The sequence below is a fragment of the Loxodonta africana genome, chromosome X (genome assembly GCF_030014295.1).
Source record: "Loxodonta africana isolate mLoxAfr1 chromosome X, mLoxAfr1.hap2, whole genome shotgun sequence".
Taxonomy (NCBI): Eukaryota; Metazoa; Chordata; class Mammalia; order Proboscidea; family Elephantidae; genus Loxodonta; species Loxodonta africana.
In genome coordinates, this window is record NC_087369.1 from 126,382,238 (window position 1) to 126,410,033 (window position 27,796).

General features: G+C 38.7%; 1 protein-coding gene across 1 annotated transcript in view; it reads left to right on the forward strand.

Moving 5' to 3' along the window:
* Positions 1-27,796, forward strand: part of NRK (Nik related kinase) — a 156,050-nt gene that overhangs the window by 65,583 nt on the left and 62,671 nt on the right. The window contains exons 5-9 of the mRNA XM_064278653.1: positions 9,270-9,395; positions 12,747-12,857; positions 14,643-14,733; positions 24,070-24,200; positions 25,830-25,884. Of these exons, the coding sequence (XP_064134723.1) occupies positions 9,270-9,395; positions 12,747-12,857; positions 14,643-14,733; positions 24,070-24,200; positions 25,830-25,884 (514 nt within the window). The remainder of the gene's footprint in view (positions 1-9,269; positions 9,396-12,746; positions 12,858-14,642; positions 14,734-24,069; positions 24,201-25,829; positions 25,885-27,796) is intronic.

Sequence of the window (27,796 nt, forward strand, 5' to 3'; positions counted from 1 at the left end):
AGTTCGAATCCACCAGGTGCTCCTTGGAAACCCTGTGGGGCAGTTCTACTCTGTCTGATAGGGTCGCTGTGAGTCGAAATCGACTCGATGGCAATGGGTGGGTTGGTAGATCAAGAAGCTGCAAGAGATAAGGTAAGAAAAATATAATTATTTGACCAATTCTGGTCTCATCAAACATCTGTTGTGTTGGAAACTCCTTTAAATATCTTCCCCCAAACACTGTCTGATAGTTCTTTCCAGAGGGAGAAGGATTTTGAACCCAGAACTGGGTGCAGCTACAAAGGAAGCTCTGGTATCCTTCAGCTGCCTCTTCTTGACAAAAAGCAGGATATTCAGGCCACTCTGGGATCAAATGGTCCTGAGCCAGAAAATGCTGCGGCATCATATTACTGGGAGATGTGTGAGAGATTTAAATTACCCACTTGGCCTGATGGATATAATATACTTACGTGTTTCTCACGATCTCAACTTCCAAACATACCTCAGGTTAGTTTATTTGTTTTGGGAGGCTTTACATTTTACTGTGAGAACCCCACTCTTAGAAGTTTTTCTACTCAGAGGCTTTGAATCCTCCGAGCATATATTTTATTTAAAAAATAACTGTTAACTGATCATTTAGCTAGCATCTCTAAATCATCTGGAATTTTGGGATAAGAAGTGTGTGACTTATACATCATCTGCTTGCTGCTTATCAAGCTTCAAGAGGTCTTCTTACCTTTGTAGGCCTCAAGTTCCTCATAGATAAAATGGCACCAGAATATTTGGCCTATCTATAAAAAAGATTCCGTCACACATCTGTCAGTTTGTCGTACTGTAGGGGCTTGGATGCTGCTGTGATGCTGGAAGCTACACCAGTGGTATTCAGATACCAGCTGGGTCACCCATGGTGGACAGGTTTCAGTTGAGCTTCCAGACTAAGACAGACTAAGAAGAAGGACCTGGCAGTCTACTTCTGAAAAGAATTAGCCAGGGAAAACCTTATGAATAGCAACGGAACATTGTCTAATATGGTGCTGGAAGATGAGCCCCTCAAGTTGAAAGACACTCAAAAGAGGACTAGGGAAGAGCTGCCTCCTTGAAGTAGAGTCGACCTTAACGACACGGATGGAGTCAAGCTTTGTGGACCTTCATTTGCTGATGTGGCATGACACAAAATGAGAAGAAACAGTTGCAAACATCCATTAATAATTGGAATGTGGAATGTATGAGGTATGATTCCAGGAAAATTGGAAATCGTCAAAAATGAAATGGAACGCATAAACATCAATATCCTGGGCATTAGTGAGCTGAAGTGCACTGGTATTGGCCATTTTGAATTGGAAGATAATATAGTCTAAAAGTACTGGGAATGGCAACTTGAAGAGGAATGGTGTTGCATTCATCATCAAAAAGAACATTTCAAGATCTATCCTGAAGTACAATGCTTTCAGTGATAGGATAATATCCATACTCCTACAAGGAAGACCAGTTAATACACCTGTTATTTAAATTTATGCAGTAAGCCCAAATATGAAGAAATTGAAGTGTTTTACCAACTCCTGCAGTCTGAAATTGATCTAACATGCAATCAGAATGCATTCATAATTAGCAATGATTGGAATGTGAAAGAAAGAAGGATCGGTAGTTGGAAAATACGACCTTGGTGATAGAAATGATGCCAGGGATCCCATGACAGAATTTTGCAATACCAACAACTCTTCATTGCAAATACCTGTTTGACCAATGTATATGGTGACTATACACATGGACCTCGCTGGATGGAATACACAGGAATCAAATCGACTACATCTGTGGAAAGAGACGATGGAAAAGTTCAATATCATCAGTCAGAAAAGGCCGGAGACTGACTGTGGAACAGACCATCAATTGCTAATATGCAAGTTCAAGCCAAAGCTGAAGAAAATTAGAACAAGTCCATGAGGGCCAAAGTATGACCTTGAGTATATCCCTCCTGAACTTAGAGACCATCTCAAAAATAGATTTGACCCGTTGAACACTAATAACCAAAGACCAGATGAGTTGTGGAATGACATCAAGAACATCATACATGAAGACAGCAAGAGGTCATTAAAAAGACATGAGAGAAAGAAAAGACCTAAATGGATGTCAGAAGAGACTCTGAAACTTGCTCTTGAACGTCGAGTACCTAAAGCGAAAGGAAGAAATGATGAAATAAAAGAGCTGAACAGAAGATTACAAAGGGCAGCTCAAAAAGACAAAGTAAAGTATTATAATGACATGTGCAAAGAGCTGGAGATAGAAAACCAGAAGGGAAGAACAGACTAGGCATTTCTCAGGCTTAAAGAACTGAAGAAAAAATTCAAACCTCAAGTTGCAGTTTGAAGGATTCTGTGGAAAAAATATTAAACAACGCAGGAAGCATCAAAAGAAGACGGAAGGAATACACAGAGTCACTATACCAAAGAGAACTGGTCGACATTCAGACGTTTCAGGAGGTAGCATATGCTCAGGAAGTAATGGTACTGGAGGAAGAAGTCCAAGCTGCACTGAAGGCATTGGCGAAAAACAAGGCTTCAGGAATTGACAGAACACCAATTGAGATATTTCTACAAACGGATGCAGCACTGGAAGTGCTCACTCGTCTATGCGAAGAAATTTGGGAGACAGCTACCTGGCCAACTGACTGGAAGAGATGCATATTTACACCTATCCCAAAGAAAGATGATCCAACAGAATGTGGAAATTACTGAACAATATCATTAATATCATACACAAGTAAAATTTTGCTAAAGATCATTGAAAAGCGGCTGCAGCAGTGTATCAACAGGAAACTGCCAGGAATTCAGGCCAGATTCAGAAGAGGACACAGAACCAGGGATATCATAACTGATGTCAGGTGGATCCTGGCTGAAATTCGAGAATGCCCGAAAGATGTTTACCTGTATTTTATTGACCATGTAGAGGCATTCGACTGTGTGGATCATAACAAATTATGGACAACATTGGGAAGAATGGGAATTCCAGAACACTTAATTGTGCTCATGAGAAGCCTGTACGTAGACCAAGAGGCAGTCGTTCGAACAGAACAAGGGGATACTGCGTGGTTTAAAGTCAGGACAGGTGTGTCAGAGTTATATCCTTTCAACATACTTATTCAATGTGTATGTGGAGCAAATAATCCTAGAAGCTGGACTATATGAAGAACAGGGCATCAGGATTGGAGGAAGACTCATTAACAACCTGTGTTATGCAGATTACACAACCTTGCTTGCTGAAAGTGAAGAGGACTTGAAGCACTTACTCATGAAGATCAAAGACCACAGCCTTCAGTGTGGATTACACCTCAAAAAAAAGAAAACAAATTCCTCACAACTGGACCAAGAAGCAAAATTATGATAAATGAACAAAAGATTGAGGTGGTCAAGAATTTCATTTTACTTGGATCCATAGTCAACACCCATGGAAGCAGCAGTCAAGAAATCAAAAGACGCATTGCATTTGGCAAATCTGCTTCAAAAGACCTCTTTAAAGTGTTGAAAATCAAAGATGTCACCTAGAAGACTAGGGTGTGCCTGTCTCAAGCCATGGTATTTTCAACTGCCTTATATGCATGTGAAATCTGGACAATGAATAAGGAAGACTGAAGAAGAATTGATGCCTTTGAATTATGGTGTTGGTGAAGAATATTGAATATATCACGGACTGCCAAACAAACAAATCTGTCTTGGGAGAAGTATGGTAGAATGCTCCTTAGAAGCAAGGATGGTGACACTACATCTCACATACTTTGAACATGTTATCAGGAGGGATCAGTCAATGGAGAAGGACATCATGCTTGGTAAAGTAGAGGGTCGGTGAAAAAGAAAAAGAGGAAGACCGTCCATGAGATGAATTGACACAGTGGCTGCAGCAATGGGCTCAAGCATAACAATGATTGTGAAGATGGTCCAGGACCGGGCAGTGTTTTGTTCTGTTGTACATAGGGTCACTATGAGTCAGAGCTGACTTGACAGCGCCTAACAACAACAACAACAATAAAAAGGGTTGGAAGTATTCTCAAATTCAACTATATAGCTGCCTAGAGCCCAGTCTAAGGCATGCCATTCTCCTGTTTATGCTTGGGGACATAAGCTTTCTAACCCAGAAAGAAAGGGAAGCTCCCTGACATCAACCTACCAAACAATTCAGTGGACTCAGTCTTTCCTCCCACTTCTGTTTAACATGAGCTCTCTGTTCTTAACCTCACATCATCATCTTATTGCTGTTTATTGCACTATATGAGTTCATATCCTCTCAGCATGATCTTGGTATTTTACTGGAAACTGAGATTGCCCGTTTATATACAGAATTGCTAGTACCTGTGGTTTATTTCTATCTGATGGCATATATTGTTACTATTTCAAAGGAGGGCCACATTACAGAGGAAGCAGATGAGTTTAGGGCCCTACATGAGAATAAAAGCCACACAATTCATCTTTTATATTTGTAGAAAATGGGCGAGGGGTATTTGAGACAAACTTATTAAATGAACTTTCTTCAGAGGATAGAATGTGGCTTGAACCCAACTTCCATATAATTATTATGCTACAAGTTGATTTTTTTTCATGCCTTTATTACATAATAAACAGAAAGAATCTGTCATGGGGTCTCCAATTAGACAAATCAGGCTCTACTCCCTCCCCCAAAAGACAAATGGGTATCTAGATTTGTTTTCTAGTAGTTAAATGTTTATGGATAAATCCACTATAAAGTCCTAGGGAAATGCTAAAGAATGTTCTTGGGCTTCTAGCCATTTCTCTAAGATTTCAAACTTTTTATAGAAGATGTATTATGAGTCCTGGACGTTCTAGGGGAAAAGGGGTAATTTACAAACAAATATCAAATCAACTTGGAGACATTACAGAAACTAGTACATTGCTATGTATTTATTTCATCAGAATTTATATAGCCCAGCCACAGAATAGCTAAATGCAAAAAGCAATTGCACACCTTTCCTACTGAGGCTTAGAGATGATTAAGAAGGGAGGTGATAACTAAGTGGATATATTCAGTTATATATTCAGTTCAACTTAAAGGCTAAAAGACTGACTAGTTCTCCCAAGCACTTTCTACAGCTACCCTGGCTTTATGACCTGGTGGCAAGGAGATAAAGGTAGTTGGAAGTTAACTACTTAATTGCTTTTCATGAGCAATCCGCCCTTTCCTAATTCATTACCCAAAATATGTCAAAGGTATCTTTTTTCACTGGATTTCAGAATAGGAGCGTAACTATTTTTAGTTGCGTTTTCTTTGTATCTTTCAACTATATGCTAATTAGTACAATAGTATTTCTGTAAAGGTTTTACAAATTGAATTTCTATAGATTCAGTAGGAGAGCTTTCTATTTACAATCAAGTAAAGTTTAGAGCTAAAAGGAATTCAAAGGAGCCCAGTGGTGAATCCATTTGTCAAGTACAGTATTGTTTTCTGAGTTATCTAATATCACTCTCCACTTCATTATGTACTATCTTATAGTCATCTCTTGTTGTGTCATTCATGTTATGTTAATCTTATTTCCCTAGATTGTGAATTCCTTTAAGTTAGGACTGTAACACCAAATGGATAACCTCTTGATAGGTTCATAGAATATTCCCAACAATTTGTTATTTTTTGTAAGTTAAAGGGTTTTAATGTTTTTAAATCTTTTTTTTTCCAGTGGATTAGACCTGTCTATACAAAACTGTCTGATGTGACGATTTTTAAATTATGTTTTTAGAAGAAAATAGTTTTTTAAAAAAATATTGTCGAGGGAAATAACAGGTTATCAAAATCACTTGGTTGTCCTGGTGTACAAGCAGACATAGCTGAAGCTTAGGGAGAGATTACTACCCCCATTTCATTCCACTGAAACAGATGTGCTAGGACTAAAGAGTATTGTTGTTTACAGATTAGGGCAAAAAGTGGAGAGAGAGGTATGTAATTCTGACAGCACCCTGACTAATTCAGATTAGGTCAAGTAATGGAGATACTGTGTGATAATAACTTACTCTTATAGCATTTTTTTCCCATGGACTTCAAGGAACACTATGTATATTTTCCCATTTGGTCCCACAAATGTTCCATGGAGATAGTAGCATTTTGCATCAGTTGTTTTGAGGATAAACTGAACCTTGAGAAGATTAAGTGAATTTTCCACTCTTGGCTATTAGTGCCAAAACTCAGATGACCTACTGCCCAACGTAGGTGCACTTTCTGCCTGATATCATGCTCTCCTTCCGTGATCTCATCCACCCACATGACTTTAACTACCACTATATAGATGATTCTCAAACGATACCTCTATCTTTGACTTGTCCTGAGCTTCAGACTCATATCTCCATGTTATGCAATCCCATTGTTGTTGTTGTTTAGTTGCTTTTGAGTCAATTCTGACTCATGGGTACCCCGTGTATGCAGAATAGAACTGCTCCATAAGGTTTTCAAGGTTGTGATCATTTGGAAGCAGATTGCCAGGCCTGTCTTCCAAGGCACCTCTGGGTAGATTTGAACCACCAACCTTTCCACTAGTAGTCAAGACTTTAACTGTTTGCACCATATAAAGGATATGCATTTATGTTTGTTGATATAGAAAGATGCTCTTTATTTATGGATAAAAATTCAAGTTGTAGAATTGTAGCAATAAATGCTTAATGTATTCATATATGTCTGTCTTGGTTATCTAAAAAAAATGGTTATCTAGTGCTGCTATAACAGAAACACCACAAGTGGATGGCTTCAACAAACAAAAGTTTGTTCTCTGACAGTCTAGTAGGCTAGAAGGCCAGATGCAGGTGCCAGGTCCAGGGAAAGGCCCTCTCTCTCTGTCGGCTCTGGGGGAAGATCCTTGTCATAAATCTTCCCCTGATCTAGGAGCTTCTCTGCACAGAAACCCTGGGTCCAAAGGACACGCCCTGCTTCGGGTGCTGCTTTCTTGGTGGCATTAGGTCCCCGAGTCTGCTTGCTTCTCTCTTTTATATCTCAAAAGAGATTGGCTTAAATTGTAGATTAATCTTGTAGATTGAGTTTACATAACTGCTGTAATCCCATCTCATTAACATCGTAGAGATAGGATTTACAACACAGGAAAATCACATCAGATGACAAATGATGGAAAATCACATAATACTAGGAATCATGGCCTAGCCAAGCTGACAGATATTTTTGGGGGACACAATTCAGTCTCTGACACCATAGAACATATCTCTGTCTGTCTTTGTCACGTCTTTAGCTATGCACTGGCACATAAAAATGTCTGGAAGGATATACGCTAAGTTGTTACCATTGGTTGGGGAAAATGAGCAGTGAGAGTAGACCACTTACATATTTTACTTCACATTGCTTATGTATTTTTTCTGTGTATTTACCTCTGTTATGATTAGGAAAATAAATAATTTTAAATGTATCTTTAAAAGAGATTAACAGGGATCAAATCAACCCCTTTAAAATGTAATGACTCACAAATAATAATCAGGACAGTTTGGTCCTGGCATAAGAATAGACATATAGATCAATGGAATAGAATCTAGAGTTCCGAAACTCAGTTGATTTTTGATAAGTGTGCACCCACAAGACCAGTGGGGGAAAAATAGTATTTTCAATAAATGGTGCTGGGGTAACTGGATATCCCATGCAAAGGAATGAATTGGGACCCCTACCTCATATGAAAATTAACTCAAAATGGATCAAAGACCTAAAGGTAAGAGCTTAAGTGATTAAACTCTTAGAGTAAATCTTCATGACCTTGAATTAGGCGATGATTCCTTAGATACAACACCAAAAGCACAAGCAGCCAAAGAAAAAGTAGATAAATTGGACTTCATCGAAATTTTAAACTTTTGTTCCTCAAAGGACGCTATCAAGAGAGTGAAAAGACAGGCCACAGGATAGAATAAAATATTTGCAAATCATATGTCTGATAAGGCACTTTGTATATAGAATATATAAAAGAATTTTTACAGCTCAGTAATAAAAGATAAATAACACAAATTAAAAAATAGGCAAAGGATTTGGATAGACATTTTTCCAAAGAACATATACAGATGGCCAATATGCACGTGAAAATATCCTCAACATTGTTAGTCATCAGAGAAATGCAAAGTAAAACTACAATGAGTTATCGGTTCACACACAGTGGTATGGGTATAACAAGAGGAAAATAACAAGCGTTGGTGAGGATCTGGAGAAACTGGAACCCTCACACATTGCTGGTGGGAATGTAAAATGGTGCACCCACTTGGACAGTCAGTCTGGCAGCTCCTCAAAAGACTAAACATAGAGTTACCATTTGACCTAGCGGTTTCACTCCTAAGTAAATACCTGAGAGAAATGAAAACATGTCCACACAAAAACTTCCATATTAATGTTCATAGCTATATTATTCATAATAGCCAGAAGAGGGAGACAACCCAAATGTCTATCAGTTGATGAACGGTAAATCAAAAGGAATGAAGTCCTGATACATGCTGTAACATGGATGAATGTTGAAAACAGCCAGTCAAAAGAGACTATATATTATATGACCTCGTTTATATGGCATGTCCAAAATAGGTAAATCTGTAGACAGAAAGGGTAAATTAGTGGTTTCATAGGGTTGAGGCCGGGAGGGGAGGAGGAGGGTGGGGAGATAGCTAAAAGCCACGAAGCTTCAATTGGGGTGATAAAAATGTTCTGAAAGTGATTGTGTTGTTAGTTTCAAACTCTGTAAATATAATAAAAATCATAAAATTGTACACTTTAAATGTAAATTTTATCTCAAAAAATCTGTTACAAAACAAACAAAAAGTTGAATGAAAGCAATTATTTCATTCCATGAAAACTATGTAATACCTAGTGTTGCTGCTCTAAGGACCACACGTTGTGAACCACTGAATTAAAAATCTTCGATTTTCCCTTATTGTCTCCCAAATCCCGTTAATCTTCATTTGCTGACAATTCCAGTTAAGACTTTTTAAATACATTGCTGTGGGTTGTAATGGATTTTCCTTCTTTGATCTACTATAATTTAGGGACCTGTAGTCATTGAGTGGCACTCTGGTGGTAAAGTGGTTAAGCACTTGGCTGCTAACTGAGAAAGGTCAGTGGTTGGAACCCACCAGCCGCCCCGTGGGAGAAAGATGTGGCAGTCTTCTTCCCTAAAGATTTCAGCCTTGGAAACCCTATGGGGCAGTTCTGCTCTGTCCTGTGGGGTCGCTATAGGGCCTGTCTGAATTGGAATTGACTCGAGAACAAAGGGTTTTTATATCATTGAATTGCATAGCTTAAGAGCTTTAATGTCTATTCTCATTCCACAGGATGAGGAAGAGGATCTGAGAACTGAACTCAACCTTCTGAAGAAATACTCTTTTCACAAAAACATTGTGTCCTTCTATGGTGCATTTTTTAAACTGAGTCCCCCTGGCCAGAGGCACCAACTTTGGGTATGTATTTAATTACCCTACTCTTATTCCATAAGAATAAGTCTTAACCAAGGACATAAACTTTCACAAGCTGAGATGGCACTTTTGTGTACCCACAGAAAAACTTAAACACTCAACTGCTTAAGGTAGTATGACAAAATATGCTCTGATTCCTGGAGCTAGGTAGGCAGGGATATGGAAATAGGAATGTCTGGCAGGGGACTTGGGAGTGGCATGGGGAAGGACTCAAATGACCACTGAAGAAATCTAACATATTCCTCTTAAAATACAGCTTGTTGCTTTTAACTTTATCTAACTACCACACTAGCTGGTAAATTAGAGATATGGACAAAGAGACTACCTACTGGCTTGGCAAATAATGGCTGAACCAGGATCAATCTAATTAGCACTTGGCCTGAGCAAATGAATGTATTTTGAAGTATATGCACTGATATATAAGCATAACTCCTAGAATCTCTTTTCCAAATGGTTAATTGACTTACTCTCTTCTTAGTCTTCATGCCTAGAGTATAACAAATTCTAGATGAATGAGATATAAATTACAGAAAAATTTGGCTAACTGTAATCCACACTACCTAAGCCTCAGTTATCAAGAATTATTGCTGCCATCTGCTTTAGGAAAAATAGGCAAATCACAAGAAAGTGAGTTTTAGTCAAGGATGTCTTTATACTGAAAAAAGAATATTTAGAACATATGCTGGAGTCAGAATACCCAGAATCTCTATATTTGCTATGTTTCTATTTCCAGTCAAAGTCCATAATAGTAATTTCTTTTCAAAATAATGACAGACTTTTCAGGATCTTTAAGTGTCAAGGAAAGATTCAGCTACATTCTATATAATGGACTTGAGGTAATGAGGACAGTGGACATGATAGAAAGGTTTTTAACAAGGGATTGAATTAAAACATTGGTTCTCAAACTTTAGCACGCATCAGAATCTCCTGGAGGGCCAGATAAAATACAGATCGTTGGTCCACATCCTTAGAGTTTCTGATTCAATAGGTTTGGAGGGTGGATCCAAGAATTTGCACTTTCTAACAAGTTCACGGGTAGTGCTGTTGCTTCCGGTCTGGGTACTCTCCTTTGAGAACCACCAAATTTAAAGATCTTCATTTAACCTTAATTTCTCCCAAATGTCCTGTTAACTGGAATCCTTTATTCTAGGACAGTTGCAGTTGACATTTTATTAAATATTGATGCACAGCTTTAATGGCTAATGTTTGTTTTTTGACATAAGTCATTTCTCTTTTCATATATTTTTACTTAGAAATGTTTTCCTCTTGAAGTATGACAAACTATGAGAAATGTTGAAGTCTCCTAATTGGATATATGTTATTAGTACTCAATTCATTCAAGCATTCAGCATATATTCATTGAACACCATCTATTTGCCAGGCATTCTGCCAGATGCTGGGGATACATGGTAAACTGAGTAGATATGCCCCTGGCCCATTGGAGGTTACAGTCTGTTTGTGCAGACAATATTAATCACACAAATGAAAGTATAATTGGTCTGAAGGGAAATAACACAGATTTTTTTTTTTATGTGGGTATGTGGGCGAATAACAAAGGAACCGGATTTAAGCTGGGGAATGAGAAACACTTCCTTGAAGAAATAAAGCTTGAAAATAAAGCTGAAAGATGAATAGGCACTTGAAGAATTAATTATTTGTGGAATTTCATGGACTCATTCACACTTTCTTACTCAAGTAAATCAGAACAACAAATAGAAATTAAATGGCTCGATGATTACTGTGTATAAAGAGTATGTACCAGGCACTGTGCTTAAAAACCTAGGAAAATGAGAATTCTGTACTTTCCTTTCACAGGAGAGTTCTGACTCAGGTCATATTAGGAACATCTTTCAGGATATACATCTTGGTGAATGGTTTTAGTTTGCTTTCATCATGGTTCAATATGAGCCCCTTTCCTTCCGTTACCACAGTATATATGTTGTGTCTATTCAATATAGTTAGCCCGGAATTCTCCACATGAACATTTTCCTTTCGTGGTTTATCTGTATTACTGCTTTTGCTTGGCCACCTCTTCTCCTCTTCTTTTTGGTAAAAAATGTGCTCAGGTGAAAGAAATGCAATAATATTAGTTTTGAGAAAAGATAAATTAGGGGAGTAGTTTTCTGAAGGAAAATCTTAGTATTCCAAAAAGAAATAAGGTAATTTTCTTTTGAATATTCATGATTTTGGGCAATAATTAAATTCCTTAGAGTTTCAAAAAGAAAAGATATGTTTTATTGTATTGATTAAGCAGTTTTGATATGAGCAGTAATGCATAAACCTGTCATGAAGGAAAAAGTTCCTGTTAAACACTAGGCTGACTATAATAGTTAGCATTCTTCTTCACATTGATCAGTCCTCCAGTTAGCTAATAGTATCTGGAGGAGAATTCAGTGCCTAAAGATTAACAACTAGTTGGACATTCAATGCATTTGTGGCAAAAACAGATTTTCTGAGAAATTGAGTTTGTTAGTAAGAGGTAAAATCTGAATGACACACTGTCAAGGATAAAAAAACCCTCAAAAGCCATTGCCATCAAGTTGATTCCGACTCATAGTGACCATATAGGACAGAGTAGAACTGCCCCATAGGGTTTCCAAGGCTGTAATTTTTACGGAAGCGGACAGCCACATCTTTCTGAGAGGGCTGGTGGGTTCGAACCACCAACATTTTTGCACCACAAGGGCTCCTTCTGTCAAGGATAGTAGCCTTAAAATGGAGTCGCCTCATCAGTCATCCCATTTGGGAAGAATTTCGATTGACAGTTATCGCCTTGGAGTTGTGATTTGCCAGTCTCTTGGGAAAAAATCATCTGGAAATTGAAAATTAAAAACAACACAACAACAAAAAAACACCTGGTCTCAATGTTGAAGTGTAAGCTCTTTCAAGACGCTCCAAAACCTGCATCTTCGCCTCCAATCAAACTGTTCCCTCAACTATCCATTACACTCCAGTCACCACTTGAGCTTGTCCCCTGCAACAAACTTCTTCCCAAGGGCATGTGCTCATTCTGTTTTTTCATAAGCTGAATAGTCTTCTTTTTTCCTCACAGCTTATACAAATACTATCTATCCTTCAAAAAAAAAAAAAAAACAAGGCTTAGCTTAAATCTTACCTTCTAGTTAAGTATGCTGGTCTGGTACCTGGCTTCGCTCCCTCCACAAATCTTCGAGATTTATCCAACTCTTTCTGATTCCACTAGCCTTTGGAGACTTCTACCAGACTATTGAGCCAGTCTTAATCTCTAAATATTACCAACCATATGGCCTAAGAATTTCCAGATATTTTCAAAGAATTAACTTTCAAATTCTTGATACTTTGCTGGGTTCCCTGCAGATGGTGATGGAGTTATGTGCAGCAGGCTCAGTCACTGATGTGGTGAGGATGACCAGAAATCAGAGTTTAAAAGAAGATTGGATTGCTTATGTCTGCCGAGAAATCCTTCAGGTGAGTCTTCATAAAGTCGTTCTCCCATAACTTTGAAACAACCTGAGAGTAATGTATAAAATTGTTTAGGAATCAGTGAGCTTACTTTTATGGTGATAGAAAAATTTCGCAACAGATATCGGTGACAGTTACACAGCATGATTGATGTAACTGGTCTCACTGAATTATACGCACACAAAATGTTGAATTGGCAAACATTGTGTTATGTGTCTTTCTACAAAAATAAAAAAATACATACCTTAGACCTGCTCACATTTAATCACTATGATTTAAGAACTTTAAGCATAACCTCTGGAGCAGGACATGTACGATGAGCAAAAGGCTTTCAAAAAAGCAGATTTCAAGGTGATGTTCTTAATTTTTAAGGTAGATTGCAAAATGGGTAACCAGGCCCTTCCAAACCATGACCCTCAGTGGTTCTATCAGAGTCAGATAACTGTGTTCAATGGATCAAAGAAATGACTTGGAGTATTATTATGTTTTTATGATTTTTTTAGAGTTCTTAAAAAAAATAGTATAGCACTATCATTAGAGACCAAGATGGGGCAGGAAAAGTCAGTGATTTCCAGAAAAATCCAAAACCATCTGAAACCTTTTTGAAGACAATCTCCTATGGATACTGCCCCCCCTTTTTTTCTTTACTTCTAACACCAAATTTGATAACAGCAAAAATCTACTTGACCTACCGAACTCAAGTTTTTCTTCCTGATTGAAGTGGGTCACCCAAGAAGGATATTAGCAGAACTTAAGAGCTCCACTCACAGCGTTGGAATGCCCTTTCTCCCATCTTGGCTGGATCCACCTGTGATTATAGTGTAATGGTTAATAAGAGTGCTGGCTCTCGGCTGAGGCTGAATTCTAGTTTCACCACGTATTAGCTTTGTTACCTTGAGTCAGTTACTTAATTTCTCCAAGTCTCACTTTCCTTATACCTTCTGCACAGGGTTGCTGTGAGGATTTAATAATTTACTCCATGTAAAGCTTTTACCACAGTGCCTGGCAGAAATAATGACTCAATAATAAGTGTTAGCTGTTTTTATGGTTACTACTATTAATCAAGGAGCCATTGTGGCACATGGTTAAGTGTTCAGCTGCTAACCGAAAGGTCTGCTGTTGGAATCCACCAGCTGCTCCATGAGTGATAACACCTGGCGATCTGCTCCTGTAAAGACTTCAGCCTAGGAAACCCTATGGGGCAATTCTGCTCTGTCCTATAGGGTCACTATGAGTTGGAATCAACTTGATGGTGCACCAAAACAATTATTAATCCTCAGTATCTGGAGAGATCTCACTGCAGCCTAACATTACATACCAGGTCACTGATTAGATTTAGTGGTGAATGGGCTAAAGCCAGTATGGTAAGCCAATACAAATTACAAACGCTTTAAAATGAATTTCCATATTCTCCAATTTTCTCAGCCTACAAGTCTGACTAGAAAATATTTTGGACTAAACAAATGGTTGGATGAGGAATAGAGCACAATGGCTGAGCTAGGATATTTATGATGTCCAGTTCTTTACTCTTATGGTTAGTTGGAAATATGGAGGCTAGAAAGGGAGGTGTTCTTTTTCTTTCAAGGGTGTCCTGATTTATTTTCCTTTTTATATAGCCAAAAGCAGTATTTCTTGGAACTGGTTGTAGTAATTCCAACTTAAAGAAAGAATTTCATCTGTAAAATCAAATCTAGACTTTTTTTTTTAACAAAAAAAGTACTAAGAACAGAACCAGAAAAGAGGAAAAACATATGCTGATGTGGCTTTTTTTATATATATTCATATATACAGGGCTTAGCTCACCTTCATGCACACCGAGTAATTCACCGGGACATCAAAGGTCAGAATGTGCTACTGACTCATAATGCTGAAGTCAAACTGGGTAAGTTTATTCTTGTAATACTTTAGATTGCACCCAAAATATCTTTTTTTTATTTTTATTGTGCTTTTAAGTGAAAGTTTACAAATCAAGTCAGTCTCTCATACAAAAATTTATATACACCTTGTTGCTTTCCCCCTAATGAGACAGCACATTCCTTCTCTCCACCCTCTCTTTTCGTGTCCATTCAGCCAGCTTCTGACCCCCTCTGCCTCCTCATCTCCCCTCCAGACAGGAGCTGCCCACATAGTCTCCTGTGTCTACTTGATCCAAGAAGCTCACTCCTCACCAGTATCGTTTTCTATCCTATAGTCCCATCCAATCCCTGTCTGAAGAGTTGGCTTTGGAAATGGTTCCTGTCTTGGGCTAACAGAAGGTCTGGGGACCATGACCACCGGGGTCCTTCTAGTCTCAGTCAGACCGTTAAGTCTGGTCTTTTTACGAGAATTTGAGGTCTGCATCGCACTGCTCTCCTGCTCCCCCAGGGGTTCTCTGTTGTGTTCCCTGTCAGGGCAGTCATCAGTTGTAGTCAGGCACTGTCTAGTTCTTCTGGTCTCAGGCTGATGTAGTCTCTGGTTTATGTGGCGCCCAAAATATCTTAATGAGGAAAACTTCTTTAAGATACCTGTGCTTTCTATCTTGTCATTGCCAGTATCCTCTGCTTATTGATAGTGTCTGCCTGCAATGCCAGTTAACATTTGAAAATTTGTTTGGAAAAGGAGGAAGGGCAAATAGAAGAGGTTGTACTTAACTGTTTCTTTGAAATCATGTAGATAAAACAAGTTTTTAATTATAACAGAGGTTTCTCCAACTTTTTGGTCATTGTTTTGCCCTCTGTTAGATATAGATATTATATTTATTTCAACAATTTAATTTAATGCTTACTACGTGCAAGTTTCTGTGCATATACAGGAATTAAAAAAAATAGTGCTTCTATCACAGAGCCATATTTTCCCCCAGAATATCAAACAGTTTGTAAAATACATAAGAATGAATTTCTTCTGTGGAATTTTCTCTCAAATATTTAAAGAAATTGTATTGATCAAAAATGATGCCCTAACAATATCCAAATCAAATTCAGAATTAGAAATTAAAAGACCAAAGGAAAGGCATTTGACAAACTCCAACACCCATTCCTGATAAAAACTCTCAATAAAATAGGCATAGAAGGAAAATTTCTCAACATAATAAAGGACACCTATTTTTTTTATACAAAATCAACAGACAACATCATTCTTAATGTAGAGAGGCTGGAAATATTCCCCTTGTGAACAGGAACAAGACAAGGATACCCTTTATCACCACTCCTTTTTAACATTGTGCTGGAAGTCCTAGCTGGAGCAATAAAGCAAGAAAAAGAAATAAAGGGCATCCAAATTGGTAATGAAGAAGTTAAACTGTCCCTGTTTGCAGATAATATGATACTATACATAGAAAACCCAACAGACTCCGTGAGAAAACTACTGGACCTAATAGATTCAACAGACTAGCAGGATGCAAGAGAAACATACAAAAATCAGTTGGATTACTATACACCAATAAAGAGAGCGATGAAAAGGAAATCAGGAAAACAATACCATTTATAATAGACCCTAATAATACAATTAGGGTCTATTATAAATTACTTAGGAATAAATCTAACCAGGGATGTAAAAAACCTATAGAAAGAAAACTACAGAACACTACTGCAATAAACCAAAAGAGATCTACATAAATGGAAAAACATACCATGCTCGTGGATAGGTAGACTCAACATTGTGAAAATGACAACTGTACACAAAGCAATTTACAGATACAATGCAATCCCAATCCAAATACCAACAATATTCTTTGAAGAGATGAAAAAAACTAATCATTAAGTTTATATGGAAAGGGAAGAAGCCTCAGATAAGTAAAGCACTATTAAAGAAGAAGAAGAAAGTAGGAGAACTCATACTACCTGACCTCAGAACCTACTATACAGCTATGGTAGTCAAAACAGCCTGGTACTGGTACAATGACAGGTACATTGACCAGTGGAACAGAATTGAGAATCCAGATGTAAATCCATCCACCCATGGTCACCTGATCTTCGACAAGGGCCCACAGTCCATCAGATGCTGAAAAGGCAGTTGTCCTAGGCTGGGTTCTCTAGAGAAGCAAAACCAGTAATGCATATAAGTATATATAAAAAAAAAATAGTGAGAGATTTATATCAAGAAAACAGCTCACGTGATTGTACGGGTTGAAACGTTCCAAGTCCTTGGATCAAGATAGAGGCCTTTCCCAATTCACGGAGCCACAGAAGCTGGTGAACCCAAGATGAGCAGTTCGGAGAGCAGGACTCCCACTCACAGGCTGTGACAGTCGAGGAATCCCCAAGGTCAGCAGGCAAGACCTCAAGGTTTCTCCTGAGTCACATAACTGTAGGGGCTGGCAACCCCAAGATAGGCAGGTTGGGGAGCAGGACTCTTCCTCACAGGCCATGAAGATCGACAAATCCCAAGATGAACAGGTAAGCTGCTAGCTCAAGCCCCAAGAATCAGAGGTCAGACAAGAGATAGCTGCTGGATCTAGAACAAGCCAACCACCTTTTCAAGATGACCAGGAAGGAAGTAGGCAGCAGAGGGCAGAGAGATGAAGGCTGAGGGGATGATGAGCCGCCACAGGCCCCACCCCCACTGGTACCACTCAGCAGACTCCATCATGGGGATGATCACATACCAAATTTCAACAGGGAAGTGATCACAACATTATACAACCGCCAAAACACTGAGAGTCATGGTCCAGCCAAGTTGACATACAATCTTAACCATGACAACAGTCTTTTTAACACATGGTGCTGACAAAACTGGATGTCCATTGCAAAAAATGAAATAGGACCCATGCCTCACACAGTACACAAAAACTAATTCAAAGTGGATCAAAGACTTATTTATATAAAACCAAAAAGTATAAAGTTCACAGAAGAGAAAATAGGTTCACACTAAACCTGTTGACCTGTTGCCATCGAGTCGATTCCGACTCATAGCGACCCTATAGGACAGAGTAGGTTCACACTAGAGGCCCTAATACACAGCTTTAAGAGGATACAAACCATAACCAGCAACACAAAAACTCCAGAAGATAAGTTAGATAACTGATGAGCATAAACACTTATACTTATCAAAAGACTTCACCAAAAGAGTAAAAAGAGAACCTACAGACTGTGAAAAAATTTTGGCTATTACAAATCAGACAACGGTCTAATCTCTAAAATCTACAGGAAAATCCAACACCTCTACAACAAAAAGATAAATAATCCAATTAAAAAATGGACAAAGGAAATGAACAGACACTCCACCAAAGAAGACATTCAAGCGACCAACAGACGCATGAGGAAATGCTCACAATCACTAGCCATTAGAGAAATGCAAATCAAAATCACAATGAGATACCATCTCACCTCAGCATTACTAGCATGAATCAAAAAAAACAGGAAATAACAAATGTTGGAGAGGTTGCAGGGAGATTGGAACTCTTATGCACTGCTGGTGAGAATGCAAAATGATATAACCGTTTTGGAAAACAATATGGTGCTTCCTTAGAAAGCTAGAAATAGAAATACCACATGATCAAGCAATCTCCTAGGAATATATCCTAGCAAAATAAGAGTTGTCACACAAATAGATATGCACACCCATGTTCATTGCATCATTGTTCACAATAGCAAAAAAGATGGGCATAACCTAGATGCCCATCAACAGATGAATGGATAAACAAATTATGGTACATACGCACAATGGAGTGTTAACGCAACAGTAAAGAACAGTGAACAATGATGAATCTGTGAAGCATCTAATGGATGAATCTGGAGGGCATTATGCTGAGTGAAATAAGTCAATCACAAAAGGACAAATATTGTATGAGACCACTACTGTAAAAATTCATGAAAAGGTTTACACACAAAAAGAAACAATCTTTGATGGTTACCAGGGAGGCGAGGGGCGGGGATGGAAAAACACTAAATAGACAATAGATAAGTGGTACACAACACGGGGGAAGCCAGCACAGCTTGTACAAGGCAAGGGCATGGAAGCTCCATAAACCTATCCAAACTCCCTAAGGGAACGATTTGCTGGATTGAGGGCTGTGGGGCCATGGTCTCGGGGAACATCCAGCTCAACAGGCATAACATACTTTACAAAGAAACCGTTGTACATTCTACTTTGGTGAGTAGCGTCTGGGGTCTTAAAAGCCTATGAGCGGCCTTCTAAAATACGCCACTTGTCGCACCCCTTCAGGAGCAAGGGAGAATGAAGAAAACTAAAGATAAAAGGCAAAGATTACTCCAAAGGACTAATGGACCACAACTACCACAGACTCCACCAGACTGAGTCCAGTACGACTAGATGGTGCCCAGCTACCACCACTGACTACTGCTCTGATATGGATCATGTAGAGGGTCCCAGACAGCTGGAGAAAAATATAGAACAAAAAAACACCAGACTTACTGGCCTGATGGAGATGGGAGAAACCCCAAGAGTATGGCTCCCAGACACCCTTTTAGCTCAGTAATGGAGTCACTCCCAAGGTTTACCCTTCAGCCAAAGATTGTTTGTTATTGTTAGGTGCCATCGAGTTGGTACCAACTTATAGCAACCCTATGTACAACAGAACCAAACGCTGCACGGTCCTGCACCATCCTCACAATTGTTGCTATGCTTGAACCCATTGTTGCAGCCACTGTGTCAGTCCATATCATTAGGGGTCTTCCTCTTTTTTGCTGACCCTCTATTTTACCAAGCATGATGTCCTTCTCCAGGGACTGATCCCTCCTGACAATATGTTGAAAGTATATGAGACGCAATCTCACCATCCTTGCTTCTAAGGAGTATTCTGGTTGTACTTCTTCCAAGACAGATTTGGTTGTTCTTTTGGCAGTCCATGGTGTATTCAGTATTCTTCTCCAGTGCCACAATTGAAGGGTGTCAATTCTTCTTCAGTCTACTTTATTCATCATCTGGCTTTCACATGCAGAGAAGGCAATTGGAAAATACCATGGCTTGCCCACCTTAGTATTCAAGGTGACATCTTTGCTTTTCAACACTTTGAAGAGGTCTTTTGCAGCAGATTTGCCCAATGCAATGCGTCTTTTGATTTCTTGACTGCTGCTTCTATGGGTGTTGACTGTGGACAACCTCGATCTTTTTCTCCATTTATCATGATGTTGCTTATTGGTCCAGTTGTGAGAATTTTTGTTTTCTTTATGTTGATGTGTAATCCATACTGAAGGTTATGGTCTTTGATCTTCATCAGTAAGTGCCCCAAGTCCCCTTCACTTTCAGCAAGCAATGTTCTGTCATCTGCATAACGCAGGTTGTTGATGTGTCTTCCTCCAATCCTGATGCCCCGTTCTTCTTCATATAGTCCAGCTTCTCGGATTATTTGCTCAGCATACAGATTGAATAGGTATGGTGAAAGAATACAACCCTGACGCACACCTTTCCTGAATTTAAACCACTTAGTATCCCCTAGTTCTGTTCCAACAACTGCCTCTTGATCTATGTACAGGTTCCTCATGAGCACAACTAAGTGTTCTGGAATTCCCGTTCTTTACAATGTTATCCATAATTTGTTATGATCCACACAGTCAAATGCCTTTGCATAGTCAATAAGGCACAGGTAAACGTTTTTCTTGTATGCTCTGCTTTCAGCCAGGATCCATCTGACTTCAGCAATGATATCCCTGATTCCATGTCCTCTTCTGAATCTGGCTTGAATTTCTGGCATTTCTCTGTAGATAACACTGCTGCATCCGCTTTCAAATGATCTTCAGCAAAATTTTACTTGTGTGTGATACTAATGATATGTTTGATTACTCCCCCATTCAGTGAGATCACCTTTCTTGGGAATAAGCATAAATACAGATCTCCTCCAGTCAATTGGCCAGGTAGCTGTCTCCCAGATTTCTTGGCATAGATGAGTGAGTACTTTCAGGGCTGCATCCATTTGTTGAAATATCTCAGTTGGTATTTTGTCAACTCCTGGGGCCTTATTTTTCACCAATGCCTTCAGTGCACCTTGGACTTCTTCCTTTAGTACCATTGGTTTGTGCTCATATGGTACCTCCTGAAGTGGTTGAACATCTACCAATTCTTTTTGGATAGTGACTCTGTATTCCTTCCATCTTTTGATGCTTCCTGTGTTATTTCATATTTTCCCCATAGAATCCTTCAATATTGCAACTCAAGGCTTGAATTTTTTTTCAGTTCTTTCAGCTTGAGAAATGTAGAATGTGTTCTTCCCTTTTGGTTTTCTATCTCTAGGTCTTTACACGTGTCATTATAATACTTTGTCTTCTTGAGCTGTCCTTTGAAATCTTCAGTTCACTTCTTTTGCTTCATCATTTCTTCCTTTCACTTTAGTTACTCGACATTCAAGAGCAAGTTTCAGAGTCTATTCTGACATTCATTTTGGTCTTTTCTTTCTTTCCTGTCTTTTTAATGACCTCTTGCTTTCTTCATGTATGGTGTCCTTGATGTCATTCCATAACTTGTCTGGGCTTCAGTCATTAGTGTTCAACATGTCAAATCTGTTCTTGAGATGGTCTCTAAATTCAGGTGGGATATACTCATGGTCATACTTTGGCTCTCGTCAACTTGGTCTAATTTTCTTTCAATTTCATATAACCAGTTGATGGTCTGTTCTGCAGTTGGTAAAAATCTTCAATTTCTTCATCTTTGGCCTTAGTGGTTGGTACATAAATCTGAATAATAGTTGTTGTCATGGAACGAATTGTGTCCCCCAGAAATATCTGTCAGCTTGGCTGGGTCATGATTCCCTTGTATGATTGTCTACCATTTTATCTTCTGATGTGATTTCCCTATGTACTGTAAATTCTGTCACTATGATGTAATGAGATTGATGGATTAGCAGCATTTATGTTGATGAGGTCTAAAAGATTGGGTAGTGTCTTAAGCCAATCTTTCTTGAGATATAAAACAGAGAACTGAGCAGAGAGACAGGAGGACCTCATACCACCAAGAAAGCAGTGCTGGGAGCAGAGCAAGTCCTTTGGACCTGAGGTTCCTGTGCTGAGATGCTTCCAGCCCAAGGGAAGGCTAATGCATTGCAAGGACCTTCCTCCAGAGCCGACAGAGAGATAAAGCTTTCCCCTGGAGCCGGTGCCCTGAATTTGGACTTCTAGCCTACTGGGCTGTGAGAGAAAAAAACTTTTCTTTGTTAAAACCATCCACTTGTGGCATTTCTGTTATAGCAGCACTAGGTGACAAAGACAGTCGTGTTAACTGGTTTTCCTTATTGATGTATGGATATTATCCTATCACTGACAGCATTGTACTTCAGGATAGATCTCAAAATGTTCTTTTTGACAACGAATGCAATGCCGTTCCTCTTAAAGTTGTCATTCCTGGCATAGTAGACCATATGATTCTCCAATTCAAAATGGTCAATAGCAGTCCAGTTCAGCTCTCTGATGCCTAGGGTATCGATGTTTACATGTTCCATTCGAGGATTTCCAATTTTCCTAGATTCATACTTGGTACCTTCCACATTCCGATTATTAATGGATATTTGCAGCTGTTTCTTCTCATTTTGAGTCGTGCCACATCAGCAAATAAAGGTCCCGAAAGCTTGACTCCATCCACGTCATTAAGGTCGACTATACTTTGAGGAGGCAGCTCTTCCCCAGTCCTCTTTTAAGAGCCTCCCGACCTGGGGGGCTCATCTTCCAGCACTGTATCAAACAATGTTCCACTGCTATTCAGAAGGTTTTCACTGGCTAAATCTTTTCAGAAGTAGACTTCCGGCTCCTTCTTCCTAGTCTGTCTCAGTCTGGAAGCTCAGCTGAAACCTGTCCTCCATGGGTGACCCTGCTGGTGTCTGAGTACCAGTGGCATGGCTCGCAGCATCACAGCAACACGCAAGCTCTCACAGTGTGACAAACTGACAGACACGTTAGCCCAAGATTAGACAGGTACATAAAATAAAGCAAAACTAAAGGGACACACCAGCCTAGGGCAAGGACTAGAAGGTAGGAGGGGGACAGGAAAGCTGGTAATAGGGAACCCAAGTTTGAGAAGGGGGAGTGTTGACATATCATAAAACATCATGTATACCAACTGTTTAATGAAAAACTAGTTTGTTCTGTAAACCTTCATCTAAAGTACAATAAAAAAAGAAAAAGATATTAAAAGACCAGGAAGTCTCTGGCTTTCTATTTCAGGATTCAGAGAAGTGCAATATATTTGAAAATAATCACACTTATTGTCTTCACAAGCACACAGGAAGAATATATTGTATACTGTCACATTTAAAATTTATATTTCGGGTTAGTTTTTGAATAATACCATATTAATTATGGCAGTATTATGCAACGGTAGATAACCCCATTGATACAGAACAAATCATTGGTCTCAATTGCTGTATTTATGATTTTAAAAATTATATCCACTCTTGCCTAACATGAGCCTTAAGATGATATCTCCCACTTTCCTGCTAAAAAAATAGGACCAGAGTAGGTATTTTGTTCATTCACTGAATGTTTGTGGAAGAAGCATTAGGTAGTAATTGTTCTTGAAATAAGTGAAAGATAATTTCGAGCAAATGTATTATCTCTTTTGTGTCTAAACACTACAAAGCTAGAAACATAATTTTAAGAAATGGTGTTAAAATACATGAGGGTCATATAGATTTCACATTCAAATGCACGGAGTGGATAATCTACCACAAGGCTCAGCACTATATTCTCATATAGAGCAACATTTCCACATACTTCGGTCAAGTTGCTGGCCAACCCAAGTATTTGCAGCACAGAAGAAAAACTGGAAGTAAGTGAAAAGCCACTGAAGTATTTATATTTGCATTTGATTCCAAGGATCTGTAGAAAAACTTAAACCAAATTCTAGCAGAAAACTCATTTTTCTTCATCAATGTGATAGGCCTTTCTAATGTCATGTGCGAAGCTCCCTAGTCATCTGTAATAGGTTTTACATTTCTTAGATGTCGCTTATAGTGCTGTTCTTCCTCCAGCTTGGTGGCAGGTCCAAACACTACATATGTTATCACTTCAGAGGTTCAGGGTGTACTGATGGAACTTTATTTTTAATATTCAGGATAAACATTCAGCCAAACCTACCATTGATTTATAGTAGCACTGCTGAATCTCTTTCCAACATAAATAGCAGAATAAGCCTATTTCCCAGTATTCCTGGAGTAGACTTCATGGTAAAGTTTGCTGGGCTGGAATGAAAATCTGTTATCCATTGTGGGTTTTGTATTGGCTTTCCAAGTTAAAGCAATGACTTATTATGCTTTTTGTTACTGATTAATTATTTTGACATATGCCGAATTTTTCAGTGGATTTTGGAGTGAGTGCTCAGGTGAGCAGAACTAATGGGAGGAGAAATAGCTTCATTGGGACACCATACTGGATGGCACCTGAGGTGATTAACTGTGATGAGGACCCAAGACGCTCCTATGATTACAGAGTGAGTGCGAAGATTCAAATAGTAGGACTAACGTTTGAAAAGGATTTTTGACTAATGTTTATTTTTAATGATAAAAGAATAAAAAGCAAGTGGCTCCTCTTTTCACACTACGCTCTAATTAGCCTTGATTCCTTATGTGGTTTGATCATATGCATAAAAATAATGTTTTCTGAGAACTGAGACAAAGTAGACCATTGGGAGTTATCCAGATTTGAGGAAGAATGTCTAGTTCAAATTGCTTGCAGTGTCTGGGTAAAAATATTATATTATGTGGCTTTATATGGAAATTTAACTTCCAGGGGCAGAGGGCTCTATAAACTTAAAAATGAATAAATGTAAGGCCAATTATTAATCCCCACAGTAACTTTGCTCCAAGATGAAAGATAATTTGATTACTCAGGGTAACAGAGAAAGTCCTTGGCATGGTTCACCTCCAAAACCACAGAAAATCAGTGGAAATTAAGTAACAATTCTTACTATTTATTAAAATTTCCACTGAAGCGGCAATCTGGACAATATACATCTACGTACACATTTCAAAAAGCTGATGTGGAAAGAAAACTCTCCATTGCTATAGACTGGAAAATCTCACTCAGTCTCCACATCATAAGTCATCCAAACAATTCATTGTGGTCTCGGTGAGTGGAACCTAGGAGTCAATACTTGACATTGATTAATTTAAGTTTTATCTCTTTTCCCTTTCCCTTAAATTCTCTCTGCTTGATTGGCAAAATAAATATTTACTGAGGGCCTATTATGGGGTCACTATAAATTTTTTTTTTTTTTATGAGTCAGAATCAGCTATATTAGGAACTATGGAGTATATGGAAGCATAATGGTCTTCCAAGTGGTTTACTGTAAAAATAATGCTTTTTCATAGCTGTGTAATTATTTTTTGTAGGCTTCAAAGTACCTTCACTCATATTAGTTAATTTTTACTTTTTAGCCCCCTGTAGCTAAAAGAGAGCCTAAGCTTAGACTATCACAGCAATGCATTGAAGCTAACTAATCTATAAAGTAGGGTTCTGGGAATTCAGTTAACTTGTTGAGGGTCATACAGCCAGTCAGTGTACCTCTGCCCTATACTCTTTTTCTGTATTCTAGAAAATTAAGTACAGTTAGAAGTGAGGATAATTTTCTAGCATCTCACTATAATTCTAATCCTCAGTTTACTATATGTGAGGAACTGCTGAAAGAGCTTTACATATATTATTTCATTTAATAATCATAACAGTACTATGAGGTGGGTACTATTATTATCTCCATTTTACATAGGGTAAAATTGAGGTACAGAGAATAAAATCATTTGCCTAAGATCATACAGCTAGTAGATCTATGTGATAGGACTTCCTGTAGCAAGTTTCTTTTGGTATTTCAATTAAGGCAACAACAGTGGTATATCCAAGGTGAACTTTCCGTACACTGAATCCCATCCCATATCAAGCAGTTGTGTCGTGAGATGTTGGCTTGTCATAAGCTCAGATAATGTCTTCCTGGAGAATCAGATTGTAATGAAGCTTCATTATAGAAAAAGTATAAAATGGCTCTGGCTTGACACCTCCTGCATCCAAAGATTGTTGCCAGTTTTCTAGTTTTAAGTGATGCTGTTTGTCATCTTTTTCTTTGCAGAGTGACGTGTGGTCTGTGGGAATCACTGCTATTGAAATGGCTGAAGGGGCTCCTCGTGAGTAAAAATGTTTGATATTTGTTACAGGTTAGGGTAACATACTGTACAAATCTGTCTCTGTGGAAGAGGAGGAATGTTCACTTGTACTATTCAGAGTTTATTGGCCACACAGGTGCCACATTAAGTGTGAAACTGTAAGTGGTTGCCTTCTCAGTGATTACCAAACGCTATCATCTGAGTGGCCAGATATGGGTATATAAAAAATATTTGTGCTTTCCTCTCTTATGATACCTTATGTTACACTGAGTGTCATTTCAATTTAGCTTCAGTAGTATTTGGTCGTGACAATCCTGACCAACCAGAATCCAAAGAATTCCGGTCTATATTGACTGGTAGAAATTGAGGTTCCAGAACATTTACAGTCACACACTGCTGCTGCTTCAGACTCTCTGTGATAGCTGAGAAAAAGCTACAGTTGTTCATTGAAATTGGGCAAAGCCTCAACAATTTTGGGAAGTAAGCCTTTTTATCCCCTTGGAGCTGATCCAGTTCACCTTTGACTCCTTCTTTGCACCTTTCAATCACCTTAGTGCCCCCAGCCACCCAGAAGGCTTCATTATGTTGTCACAGAAGATAGGAGCAGTTCCTCGTGTTTCCCCCCCTCCTCGTCATCATTTAAATGGCTGCCAGCATCTAGTTCTCTCCAGGCACTGCTTGTAGTTAGCAAAGTGAAAATGAGACGTGAACTTAGGTATAATTGATTGATAACCATCTAATAATGTATAACTCCATAAGGATAGCACAATTGCTGTCCTCAGTACCTAAATGCAAAGTGTAAATGAAACAGGCATTCTTGGTATTGCTGGATGAAAAGTGGCGGAGATTCCTGGGTGTGTTTGTGGGGGAAATGCTTTCTTTCTCCTCCAGACTCCATAGGTTCCTATGTTCCTAAATGTCCCATCTGCACAATGTCCACCCACCAAGATCTATAAGCTTTGACTATCTTATCACTGTGTTTCAAGGCCAATGGGAGGAATTTCAAGGAGTAGAAATAGTAGAAAAATTCCCATAATTGCTGGGAATTTTTGGTGTCCCTTGGAGTATCACAGAGGGACTGGGATAAAGCTAGGACAGATGTGGAGAACGGGTTGCCGATGTCTCTATACTAGTGCTCCAAAATGTACAAAGTACCAAAGGCCAAAATTGGATGACTAATTTTTTAAAAAATTATAATTTGTAAAAAATTACATGTGCAGCATAAGTAAAATTGAATGGAAACTGGGGAGAAGCCTGTTATTCCTCATCATCTCCCCATTATTTCTGTTTGGGAAACATGCTTAGATTATATTAAATTCAACCCCTCTCTCCCTCTCTCTCACTTTATACAATATAGTATTTGACGTTGGTTTTGAAGCATGGACTTGGTTAGGATGCATAACTGTATCAAGTAGTATATTTTTTTCCATTGTTTCTGAGTGTTTGTCACCCTATCTTTTCAAACAACCAGCTGTCTGTGCTTTGCAGGTTTGCACTTCTTGGTTCATCTTTTTGTTTTGTTTTTTTCACTTTTTCAGTCTAAAATATTAAGTCATGGAAGAAAAAGGGGTGATGAGCAGAGAAGGAATTTTGCCTGAGGTATTCACCTGGCAAGCTTCTTGCAAAAGATAGGCAAGGAGCGGGAGATTCTGAACTCACAGGAGAGAAAATAGGGCCCACCCGCCTGTGTAAGCAATTGGAATGGCACGATTTTTACCACAAGCAGCTTGAAATAGCCACCTTGCTAAAACATTTCTTTTTTATCAACCTCCTTTATTGCCTGGAGCATTAACTCTGGATAATTCTGCAGATTTCCTCCAGGTTATAGTAATTATCATCTTAGAGAGGATGGTCTTCCAAAACGATAGTTATGCAACTATTGCCTCTGAGATTCAGATAACAAAATACCCTTCCCTTTGGTATTTCTTTGGTA